The sequence below is a fragment of the Heterocephalus glaber genome, unplaced genomic scaffold, assembly GCF_053883595.1.
Source record: "Heterocephalus glaber isolate CG9 unplaced genomic scaffold, H.glaber_assembly_v1.0 deba00001463, whole genome shotgun sequence".
Taxonomy (NCBI): domain Eukaryota; kingdom Metazoa; phylum Chordata; class Mammalia; order Rodentia; family Bathyergidae; genus Heterocephalus; species Heterocephalus glaber.
This window is the reverse complement of record NW_028258310.1, coordinates 10,195,604-10,207,724: the sequence shown is the minus strand read 5'-3', so window position 1 is coordinate 10,207,724 and position 12,121 is coordinate 10,195,604. Positions and strand designations below refer to the sequence as shown.

The window sequence follows — 12,121 nt, the reverse complement described above, 5'->3', positions numbered from 1 at the left end:
CTCTGTGTAAGGGCATTTAATCAAGTTCACAGACTCCTTCACAACTGCTAGGTTGACCAGTCTTCTGCAGCCCTGTGAGGTAGGCAGAGTCAGGAAAGTGAGACCCAGAGAGCAAGAACTGTGTCTAAGGTCAAAGGAGATGATTAGTTCAGGGGCTCTTTTCACTGGGGCTCTGTTTCTACTGCCCTTGATACTGCAACAGCTGAGCGCCCAGCAAATGTGTCTGGGTGCTGGGGACAGAAAGAACTTTCCTGGTGCATCTGGCCAGGACTGGCCTACGCCATGTGAAGGCTGCCCAACCTGGAGCTCACCATGCTCCAGCTAATGTCCAGCGGGAAGCTGCCTCCAGGTGACCCCTCATCCAAGCAGCAATAGAGACCAGGATGACTGGAAAGGCCTCGTGCAAGCTGAGAGGCCCCGAGGCTGGCCAGGGCTCCACCATGACCCCAGGGACCCAGTGCACCCCGCCGTCATGAAGTCATTAGAGCTTGTTTTACAGACGAGGAAACTGAGGCTGGAAGTTCATATGGGTTACCTGAGGTCACAGCACAAGTCAGTGAAGAGGCAGGACTAGAACCCAGGCATCCCAGTCTGGTTTACTCCCAGCTCCCAGCAAGGTTCCCACCCTGTCCCACTGACGGGCTCTACCTCCTCCATTTCCCTGCAGATGGAGACTCGACCTCGGCTTCTACCTGAGAAGGAGCAGGGCCAGGCTGCAGTGGAGAAATATATCTAGGGGGCCAAGATCCTGCCACCCCACCCATCAGATCCTGTGGGACATCAGCCTGGTGTTGAGTTTACGGAAAAAAGATCGGAGCTTGCAAATCTTGCACTTTTTCTTGTGGTGACCCCGGGAGAAGCTTCGAGCTCTGCTTTCCTCATCATCATCTTCCTCGTCTTCCTCATCACTAGCCCAGGGCCCCCAAGCCCCTCCATTAAAGTCGGGATGAGCCCGAGGATTCTCGGCTGGGTAGCGCACAGGGATGGCAGTACGGTTATAGTCGGCCAGGCGGGCCAGCAGGGCTCGGACCACGTCAGGTCGCTGGCCAGCCAGGTCCTCCCGCTCATAAGGATCAGCACTGATGTTGAAGAGCCACACAGCCTGGCGGGCACTGGCCATCCGCTCCAGGTTCCACCAGCTGCCAGGGAAGGCAGCCAGGGTCTGCGGTGGAATCCAGTCACCATAGCCAGGGTCTCCAGTCAGCAGCTTCCACTCACCCACACGGATGGCAGCCTGTATTGCAGTATTCCAGATGCCAAAGCCACCCTCCAGGGAGCCATGCCGAGCATGGTTGTAGAGTGGGTCAATGTTGTGCAGGATCTCCGTGCGAGGCGAGGCCCGGCCTTCACTGATGGCCGGCCACACATCATAGCCATCCAGCCCATCAGCTGCTGACACCGTGCCACGTGCCAGGCCCACCAGGGTTGGGTACCAGTCAGTGATATGTACCAGTGCATGGCTGGTCCGTCGCTTTCGCTTGAGCAAAGGGCTGTGGATGAAGCCCAGGCCCCGAACACCCCCCTCCCAATAAGTGCCTTTGCGTCCTCGGAGAGGCCAGTTGCTACCTCCCGAAAAAGTCTGGCCGCCATTGTCACTGGAAAAGATGATGATGCTGTTGTTATAGAAACCATAGCGCTTGAGGGCCCAGGTGATATTTCGCACAGCCTCATCCATGCAGGTCACCATGGCTGCATACTTCCTCCGGGACACGTTGCTCATGGTGCGGTAGCGGTACAGATACTCTCGAGGGGACTGCAGGGGTGTATGTACAGCCTGGAAGGCCACATAGAGGAAGAGGGGCCGCTGGGGGCTGTGGCTGGCCAGGATGTGGCTGGCACGCTGGGCATAGAGCATGGTGGAATACTGGCCACTGAGCCCCCAGGCCACACTCTCACCCTCATGCAGGTCGAACCCACACACTCCTGGGCCATCACAGTTGTCATAGGTGTAGTAGTCCACATTGCCTGTAAGGGAGCCCAGGAAGGTGTCAAAGCCCCGGCGGGTAGGCAGGCACTCCTTCCTGTAAAAGCCCAGGTGCCATTTGCCCAACATGTGGGTGGAGTAACCTGCCTCCTGCAGCTTCTGGGGCAGGGTCACCTGGTCCAGGGGCAGGCAGTTGGGCTGCCGAGGGCGGATGATGGAGTGCTGGAGCCCTGTATGGATCTGGTACCTGGTTGGGGGTGGGGGGAAGAAGGCACAGGTGAGCTACACCACTGGTCCTAGCACCCAACCCAACACCATCCCAAGGTAAGCTCTGGTCCCAGCACTACCAGCAAAAAAAGCAACAACAACAACAACCAGGTATTACCTAAGGGGCTAAGTACCTCAAATGCATTGTCTCATTGAGTCCTCAAAATCAACTGAAGGAGGTATTACTGTCAATATACAGATGATTCTGAAGCTCAGAATGGTTAAGCCAATTGCCCAGCTAGGAAGTTGGGGAATTAAGAGTTGAACCTAGATTAATAATGACAGAAATAATAACTGACACCAAGCACTCCCTGCTTGCTTGACATCATGCTAAGCTCTTTGAATTATCTTACTAAATCCTCACCACAAATTAGGAGATACATGCAATTATTCCCATTTCCCAAATAAGGAAACTAAGGCTCAGCAAATTAAATTGCTTGACTGGTGATTCACATAGTGAGTAGTTGGAATGGCATTTGTATCCCAGGTAGCCTGGCTCCAAACTTGAGAGCCCCTGAGCTCTCTAAGACATTAACTTGCCATGAAGTCTACAGCCAAGTCCTGCTCTCCCAGGCAGACTCCTACTCACCATTGAAAGCCCAGCTCAAATGTTATCTGAACTACAATGTCTCTCACAGCTCTCCCAAAGATTGAGTCACTTCTGCTTCTATGTTCCCCAGCATTCAGTACACTCACTCATTGTCCTACTTGACCATGGGATCATACTCAGTTGTCCATGCTCTTGGGCCCAATGATATGCAATGAAACTGTCCTTTACTCAACTTTGTATTTCTAGCACCCTCAGTTTTGTTTTGTTTTGGTACCAGGGATCGAACTCAGGACCTTGCACTTTCAAGGCAGGCACAGTGTCGCTGAGCTAAATCCCCGGCCCACCCTCAGTTTTCTGAAGCACCCTCAGTTATTTATGGAATGAATGAATGAATGAATGAATGACAGAGGCTTTTAGAGCCAGAAGGATCCAACTGCTCTCCTAGCTTATTCGCCTACTCTTTAAAAGACACTAAGATCAGAGGAAAGGGAGGGCCTTGCCCAAGGTCACTCAGTGCTCAAGGGCAAAGCCAAGATTCAACATAAATCCAAGCAGAGTTCACAGAAGAACTTTTTTTCAGCAAACTAGGCTGTCACCTCCCTTCCCTCATGGGGTCTTCAGCTTGCTCAAGGGTACGAGGAGACTAGCTTGAGTGGGAAATCTCTAAGACCCATCTAGTTCACAATTTTAGGAGACCAGCTCCCATGTGCCTGGTTCTAAGCTCATGTGGCCCCTTGATCCGGGTCACTCACAAAGGCTAAGGCTCTGAGGAAGAAGGAAATGGTTAGCAGAATCCTGAATTCCTTATTTATTCATTCATACCCCCTATCTTTCTCCTTCTGTGGTCAAAACCAACACGTGATCTGCTTTATGGAGTCTTTTTTTATTGTTAAGACAGTCTCACTATATAGTCCAAGCTGGCCTTGAACTCACTGCAATCCTCCTGCCTCAGCCTCCTGAATGTTGGGATCATAGGCCTGCACCACCACACCCCCGCTTTGCTTATGGTGTCTTACAAGTCCTAGAGTAAACAAGCCTGGAACTTCACAAGTATGTTAGAATCCCACACCCTTTTCTCACTCCCAGGCATCCAAGTTAGCCCAGACCTGAGTTCTTGACACTTTGGTAGGTGAGGGGGAGTTTCTGTTTTGATTTTCTTATTTCGAAGCTGTTATTAGTGTTAGCTATAATTAGCTACTACCACTGTTTTTAACATGATGTTGCATACACATACATTATCTCATGTAATCCTCATTTTTCAAATCTATAGAGGAGACTATCATTACTCCCATTCTACAGATGATGAAACGGGGGCTCCCAAAAGTACAGCAACTGGCCCAAGATCAGAAACCTGGCAAGCAGTGGCACTGAGCTCTCACCCCCTGGGTACCCAATTCATGCTCAAAATCTTTGATGAAACAGCCCCTCCAGGCCTCGGTCAAGCTGATGAAATGAATGGACTCACACCCTAGGGCCCTAGGTTCCTGATTCTCTGCTGCGCTGCTCTTCATAAAGCTGTGGTGCCTCGGAACACTGGCTTGTAATGTGGGTGGGCTGGCCAGAGTCACCAAAGCCTATTGCATGTAAGTAATATGAGAAACCGCGGCCCTCTGTGGCTCCACCAAACAGGACTGGATGCATTTACAAATGTGAACAAGCACCAAGCACCCAGCGTGAGCATTGGGCAGAGGCAGCCAGCTGCAGAGGGCGGAGGGCAGACGCCTCCTGCCAGGCTCAGCTAACTTCATGGATCAGGAGCCTGGAGGGCTGCCCTGTTGGCAGCTCATTCCACTGCTTAAACCAGAAGCCCCCTGTCTGCAAAACTGTGGGATGCAGATTCCTTCTCCCTCTTCAGGAAATCAGTCGAGGTCTGGTCTTCACCACCACGACCACACCCCAGCCTGTAAAAGATATACACCCAGTTCCTCCTTCTCCTGTCCTCCCTTCTCTGTCCCTGGACCTAAACCCGAAGTACTGGATCAAAGGAAGAAAGGGCACAGACACGGGATTCTCAGCTCCAGGGCCCCTGCTGAGCAGCCCCCTCTCTCACAAGACCCGGAAGTTTGGCCCAGGCACCAGATTGAGCCCTCCCTGGCGTCATGCCTCAGTTTTTCCCAGCCAGGAGATGGGAGACTACAGCTTGGGGTAGAATGCGGGAGAAAGCAAGACTTGGCTCCCTTTCAAGGAGAATTAGCTTCAGCCCTGCCAAAGGATTTTCTCCTAAGTGGCCAGAGTTTGCCTTCCACACTCCCACCTCCTGTTTCCCTGCTCTTTGAACCCTGTAATCCTGCTGCCCGCTCCGGGGATGTCTCCTTACAGAGAAAGCAGTGGGGGTGGCGGGGGGGGGGGGGCTCCCCACCAACTGGGGAGTATTTTGCAGATGAAAAAACAGAGATTTGAAGAGTGGAGTAACCAGGCCATCGTGGCATTCTGTGTGTATCTTTTATTCCGCACTCACTACTCCCTTTCATCTGTTCTTTGCCCCATTTCTAGACAAGAAAACTGAGGTATAAAAAAGTATGGAGGCTCAGGGTCTGTCAATAGAAGCAGCATTCAGAATAAATGTCACAGGCTGCCAGGCTTCCCTAACAACAGGATGACCAGACAGCTCTGCATCGTGTGGAAGGTGCATGTCCTAGAACGCCAGGGAGATCTTCAGATAATCAAACCCATTCGGGGTGGTAGGGAAGCTGGTACCCAAAGAAGGCAAAGGACTTCCAACGATTCCTCAGCTAGATGGAAGGAAAAGAAGCCCATAAAACAGGATTCCCTGGTCCCAGTCTGGGGTTGTTCTGATGGGAGAATCTGACTGGTGTTTTGGGGACCCAGCCAGAAGGGTCCGGTCGCACCTACCTGCCAGTGAGGAGCTGGCTCCGAGAAGGCGTGCAGATGGGCTGGATATAGTAGTTCTCCAACTTGACGCCCTCTGCTGCCAGCCGGTCCAGCGTAGGGGTCTCGATATCTGAGCCATGGTAGCCCACGTCGTGGTAGCCCTGGTCGTCGGTGAGGATGAAGATGATGTGGGGAGGCTGGGGCGGAGCGGCCGAGGGCTGTTCCTCGCCGTCCTCCCGGGGCCCGTCAGCCACGAGGCTTGGCTTGGCCCAGTCCCAGGACAGGTAGCCGAAGCTGAGCAGGCTGACCAGAGAGAAGCCCGTGAGGGCGTGCATAGCTGAGCCGGCCCGCGCGTCCAGGCGCACGGGGCTCCCTGGGCCTCGTCGCCTCGTGCGCCCAGGGCGCACGGCCCGCCCGCCGGCCCGGATGCTGCGGGAGCGCCCAGTGCCCCGGGGGCCGCCCGGTGTCCGGTCCTGGGCAGGCAGCGGCCGCAGCAGGGCGCCCTGGAAGGTCAGGCCCGCGCCGAACTTCCCCCTGCGGCCCCAGCGCCCGCCCTGCGCTCCCCTCGCTCCCTCTCCCCCAGCTCAGCCGGGCCAGCCTGAGACGCAGCGTGGCGGCCTCCAAAAAGTGCTCTCCACCATCCTCTGCCTCTCTTCTTCCTTTTTGCCCCGGATTTCTCCCGCCTCCTAATTTCTCTCGCCTCTGCTTTCCCTTTCTCCTCCCCCCACCCCGACCCTCAGCCCGGGGCTGGCCTCTGGCCCCGCCCGAGTCCTCGAACCGTCGAGCTGCCGAGGTGGGCAGGACCCCGGGGGGGAAAGGGAGAGATACACTGGCTGGGAGGGCTGGGCGGGCCTGGGGGGACACCGCTGGAGAGAATGCGAAAAAGTTGTAACATCTGCCCAGCCGAGACCCAGGTGGAGGGGCGGGACGCGAGAGACGACTCCTCCCCCGGGCGGGGAGCCCAGACCTGCTTGCCGGCTCAGGAGCCCGCCCCTTCCCGGGATTGGGAAAGAAGGGAGGGGGGCTGCTTGGAACTTGGTGGCACAGCTCCGGAATGGCCCAGTTAGACATTCCTGGATCGTCGAGAGTGTCAGCCCTGGAAGGGGCGCGCATCACTTTCTAATCCAATCGGGTCATTCTACAGATGGAGAAACTGAGGCCCTGAAACCGATGGGAAAGCGTCTAGATCACAGAGCAGTAAAAGGGAAACGCTCTTGGCAGGGGAAAGGCACCAGGTGAGAAGATGCACCTGGGCTGGCTTTGTTTCGTGGCTTCTTCGCTGGTATTCACAGTGACTGCTTGAGTAGCAGTTTCCTTCCATGACCTGGTCCTTTGGCAAGTTCGGTCCCTGCCAGCTTCCCTCTCCTCAAACCCTTCCCTTCCTCACACTGTAGTTCCTAGCTAGAATCTTAGAGTGCTAGCCCCAGGAGCCAGAGGGCAGGGTGCTGAATACATCTTATACCCACCCCCTGGGTCCCGCACTCAAGTCAGCCTCTGCTGCAGGACAGAATGCATTACTGGGTTTCCAGGGTCACCCAGGCCAACTCCCACGGAGGACAGATACATCCACACTGAGCAGACAAGCTGAGGGACTCAGGCAAGTGTCCAAGTGAGTTAGGCTGGGTCAGTGCTGCCACGGGGGAGCAAGGGGTACAGCCAGTTAAAGACTGAAGCCTTGTTTCCTGCTGCCCAATGTCATTCAAGAATATGGACCAGTGTCTCAGATCTTCTGATTTGTCACGAAGAACACCGAGTCCAGATTAATAGGAGAATATTTCAATTGTTTGTTTTAAAGTAAAATTTAAGCTTTGTATAGGCCAAATCAAATCTGTCAAAAGAATATATTAAGCTATGGGACCGTTTATAACCTCAGTTCTGCATCACTGTCTTCCAAATTTTTAATAGGCTGCATTTTCAAGTGGGAAAACTAGACTAAAAGAAATGAGCTAGGCTTAACTTTACTCCAAGGACTTCACATATTTAAGATGCTCACTGCTGCTCTCCAGGAGCAGGTGGATAAAGCTAAATTACACAGAATTATATGACCAAAGACCTTTTCTCAGAGCTGCTTAGAAGAACTAGTATCTCAGGAACCTGGGGAAACAAAGGTGGCCCCAGTGCGTCTTCCCTCCTCATGTCTTTCCCCTGCCAAGATCGCTTCCCTTTTACTGAAAACCACTATGTATGGAGAAAGAAACCAGACCCCCAGAATAGCAGCCCGTTGAGAATCTGCATTTCGAAATGAGGGCTTCGTGGGGCCAGCCACTCCTGTTTGCTCAAAGCCCCATATTTAGGTGACCAGATTTATCAGAAGAGAAAACTGAGCCTGTTGTTCTGGCAGAAGAAATGTTGAGGGCAGACAGGAAAAGCACAGCCTCCTGAGGGGAAGGTTGCTAAAATGGGGCTTCCAGAGGCTTCAGCCCAGGCTGTCCTGGGTGTCAAAGTGGGACAAGTCACCAAAGGTCAGGCAAACCTGGGCTTTGCATTCTTTACATTGTACCAGACGTTGGTCAGAGGAACTAGTCAAGGCTGCCTTCTCCTTGCTCCATGCACAAAGAGAAATGGCAAGGTGGTTAGGGTGGGTTTTCAGCCTAGTCTGAAAAGGGTCTAGGAGGACAAGATTACAAGTCTCTGTAGGGCCCTTGATACAAGACAGGCAGTATTTCAGAATCCAAGACTGTAGGCTCTGACATTAGACTGCTTGAGTTCAAATCTTGCCACTTATTTGGAATCTGACCTTGTCAATTTCTTTGTAAAATGGGATAATACAAATGAGATATACTTCAGTAGTCAGTAAAATGCCCAACACAGGGTAAGCACTCAGTCAATATAAGCAGTTCTGATTCTTCTCCATGCTTTTGAGAGGAAGGACTAAGTCCTGTGGGTGAAAGTCACTAGGAGACAGATTTCAGGCCAATTTAAAGGATTACTTTTATAGGAACTCTGGCAGCTTGCTTAACAAAAGGATGGCAGTAATGGGTGAATCACCATGTGGAAAGGAGTGGGTAGGCCTCAGGCCAACTCTTGTTCCCCAGCATTCACATTTCTCTTAGAGGCTCTTGATAATCACCAAAACCCACAGTGGCCTCAGAGAGCACCATTCCCCCTCTATTGCTTTGGGGACATAAACACAGGACCTCAGCTTTTGCTTAAATGCCATTACACAGCTGGGCCAGCCTGGAACATTTAAACCAGACATTTCCAAAGGCTTGGGGATGACAAGATGGAAATAAACATGAAGTGTGATGGGAATCCAGGTCACACCGCTTTCAAGATTGGCTACTTATCTTCCCTCTGTGTTCTCTCCAGGGTGCTTACCCGCCTTCTAGGACAATGTCCATTAGCCCTACCTCCACCCAGCTAGACTCTCAAGACTCCGAGATGTCTCAAGTCAGGCTCGAGAAGGAAGACTCAGAGAAGCAGACATTCCCTACCCCACAGGCTAATCTAGCATTTTCATTTTCCATAGCAGCCCCAGCTGCTTCCAAGGTGGTTGGCATCAGAAAAACCCACCCATACAAGAAAAGGTCTGCTCCATTCACATAGATGTGCTTTATCCCATAAACCCCAAAAGACATCCACATTAAAACACTACAAGAAACCTAACATCTGCCCACGAAATGCAGATCAGATGTGGCAGGGGTGTAGTTTTGTTACTTCCTAACTGTCAGAGATTTCACTTTCATTGATGAGATCAGACTTCAAAAGGCAATGAGTTCCCTATATCGAGATCTAAGCAAGGAGGCAATAAAGGGCCTATTTGTCTAGGTAGCAATAAAAGAGATTTCTGAACTAAAACAGGGAGCAAAACTGAGGAACTTTGAAAGTTCATTCTGTTTGTCCTCAGATAGCTTTTTAGAATGCAGAAATTAAAAAGTGAAATATTGTATAAGTCTGTTTTGTGGCCTTGTCTTTTGTTGCTGTGTGTATACGTGCATGCATGAGTGAATAAATGTGTATATATGTTTGGTAACCTTTGAATTAAAATTATCTTTGTATAAATATTATTTTCTTCTAACCTATTGCCCTTGGCAAAGACCTTGTGCACAGTGTTATGGTTTATACATAGAGGTCCCTTCCCAAAGCCTCGTGTGCTCCTAGGTGGAGTTTGGAGGAGGTTATTAGATCATGGGGGTGTCCACTGGTGAGTTTATAACTAAATGTGATATTGGGAGGTGCAGCCTCATCGGAGGAGATGGATCACTGCATCGTGGTCTGGAAAAGTATATCTCCCTCCTCCCTTGATATCTCTCTCTCTCTCTCTCTCTCTCTCTCTCTCTCTCTCTCCCTCTCCCTCTCTGCTTGTCACCATGCAATAAGCTGCTTCTCCTCTGCCATCCTGCCCTGCCTTAGAGCCAGCCGACTATGTACTGAAACCTCTATAAACCATGAGCCAAAATAAATCTTTCCTCCTTAGAGTTGTGGGTGTCCAGTATTGTATCTCAGTGAAGAGACAGTAACTAAGACACACAGATTATACACATTATCATCCTTTCACTAGAGGTCAATTTGTGTAGGCTGAACCAATAAAGAAGACAAGAAAACACAGAAAGCCTTTGAATAGTCAGAAATACTGTATCCCAGAGCTCAATTCCTTCCCTCAGAGGAGAGCTCCCCAGGCCTTCCTTACTCTGAGCCTCCTGATTCTTACTTCATACACAATTCTCACAATCTAATCATTTAATTCTTCATACAAGAATATTAGAAGCAGCTCAGAAGGAATGTATAAGAAGGTAGCTTGAACCAATTGTTTATTTTATAGTCATAGCTTCACAGCAAAACATTGGAGAGAAATAAAATAATAAACATGAAATCAGATTGATGAATTCCAAAAGCCTGGGAGTTTGGGGCCATTTGGGGCAGTAGCACAGATCTATGTCCACCAGAATAGACCCAAGGGCATCAGCTATATACACCACATCCACGAAGAGAAGAGAATGATGGATTGTTCTCTCCCCCCGAGTTTAAATCCCATTTAGGATCCTCTTTTTTTTTTTTTTCCTGTACCAGGGATTGAACTCAGGTCCTTGCACTTGCAGGGCAGATGGCAGAACAACTGAGCTAAATCCCCAGCCCTAGGATCCTCTTTTTAAGAAACCCAGGAAAATCATTGTCTATTTTTTAAGGTTTCCATCCAAAATGATCAATATGCAAAGTGAGTTCCACTTCAGCCATGTAATATCCTCCTTAGACATGGTCTCAGTAAGGCAGGAAGGTCCTCAGTGGGTTCTGTGGGGACAAAGGAGCTGCACAGTGATGGTCATTCTGGTGACTCTCGTGGTCTTTCTCTACAAGACAGCAAGAGTGTGCTTGCTCCAGGGACAGGCCATGTTGTCCCTTCTGCCTGAATCCACCACCCATATCTCAAGCCTTACACACCTTTGCAGCAGAATCACATGTGGCCCTGAGTGTGAGGTGCATCATCCACCCATGACACTCTCTTGACAGTCCCCCTAATGAGCAGCTCCTCTCGAAGTCCACAGGGCCCCTTGGTCACCTCATTTAGTGGTTCCTAGTTCTCACTGTAACTTCCATGCTCTCTAATAGTGCCTCATTAATCATAATTAACTAATGATTAACAGAAAGGTCAGGAGTGTTTAAGAAAGCCATGCTAGCTATGTTACGGAGAGTGGGTGGCAGGACCCTGGCTGGAAGTCCAAGAGAAACAGGCTGGCTAGATGAGTCGCTCCCCAATAGGCAGGCTGAGGGGGCATCTCAAGGCCCAGTGTTTGCTGCCTGTTACTTGGGCAAAGTGGTTCGTGGAGGAAACTGTTTACCTCCATGATGCTGGGGCAGCCTCTTAGCATTTTGGGAGAAGACACGTATCTGCTCTGACCCTCGCTTCCAGCCTCTGGGTGGTCTCATCGAGTGCCCCTTAGTGGTCAGGATCCTCCATACAAGCCATCGGAGCCAGCAGTGACAAGAAGCTGGGCACCTAGAGCCTCCTTGCCTTTAACCCTTCATGGGGCCCAGCCGTGGGCATCTCAATGGCTCCTTTCTCTGGCGCTCAATGCAACATTCTTCCAAGTGGATTATTGAAAGCAGAGCTCTAGCTGCACAATGGGCACTCTGTGCTCAGAGCCGCAGGCTGATATGTTTGCCTAGCTCAACTGCGGCCTCACCTCTGTGCACACTCTCCACCCTCCACCACCCGACCCCAGCCCCACCTGAGGCCAGCTCAAAGGGAGGCCGTGTGAAAGGACTTGTTCTCCATGTTCTCAGAAGTTCCCACCACGGCCTCTGCCAGTAGCCTAACAGGACTCAGGCCTGCCTCCAGCCCATCCATCCGGGGCTCTGCCCACTTTGATGTTTGGAGGCTTCTGTCCTCACTGGTCAGCTGAAGTTTTCCTGTTACACACACACCACATGAATGAGCAAGCATGTTCAAAGAAAGAGGTGAAGTCCAGAGAAATGGTAGAGGAGGTTCTGAAACAAATAATGGGGTCCCAAAAGTGAAGATGGTAGGCAGCCCCCACTCAGGCCACATCCTAAGAGCCTCTGCAGGTTCAGAGAAGAAAAGAAGAATATCCTAGCTAAATATGAGATTC

General features: G+C 51.1%; 1 protein-coding gene across 1 annotated transcript; it reads right to left on the bottom strand.

Annotated features, from left to right (window-relative positions):
- Positions 1–6,464, bottom strand: Arsi (arylsulfatase family member I). The gene is made up of 2 exons (XM_004854419.3): positions 5,595–6,464; positions 1–2,171 (listed from the first exon to the last, which is right to left on the bottom strand). The coding sequence occupies exons 1-2, from the start codon at positions 5,906–5,908 to the stop codon at positions 764–766; spliced, it is 1,722 nt and encodes a 573-aa protein (XP_004854476.1). The 5' UTR covers positions 5,909–6,464; the 3' UTR covers positions 1–763.
- Between the last annotated feature and the right edge of the window lie 5,657 nt (positions 6,465–12,121).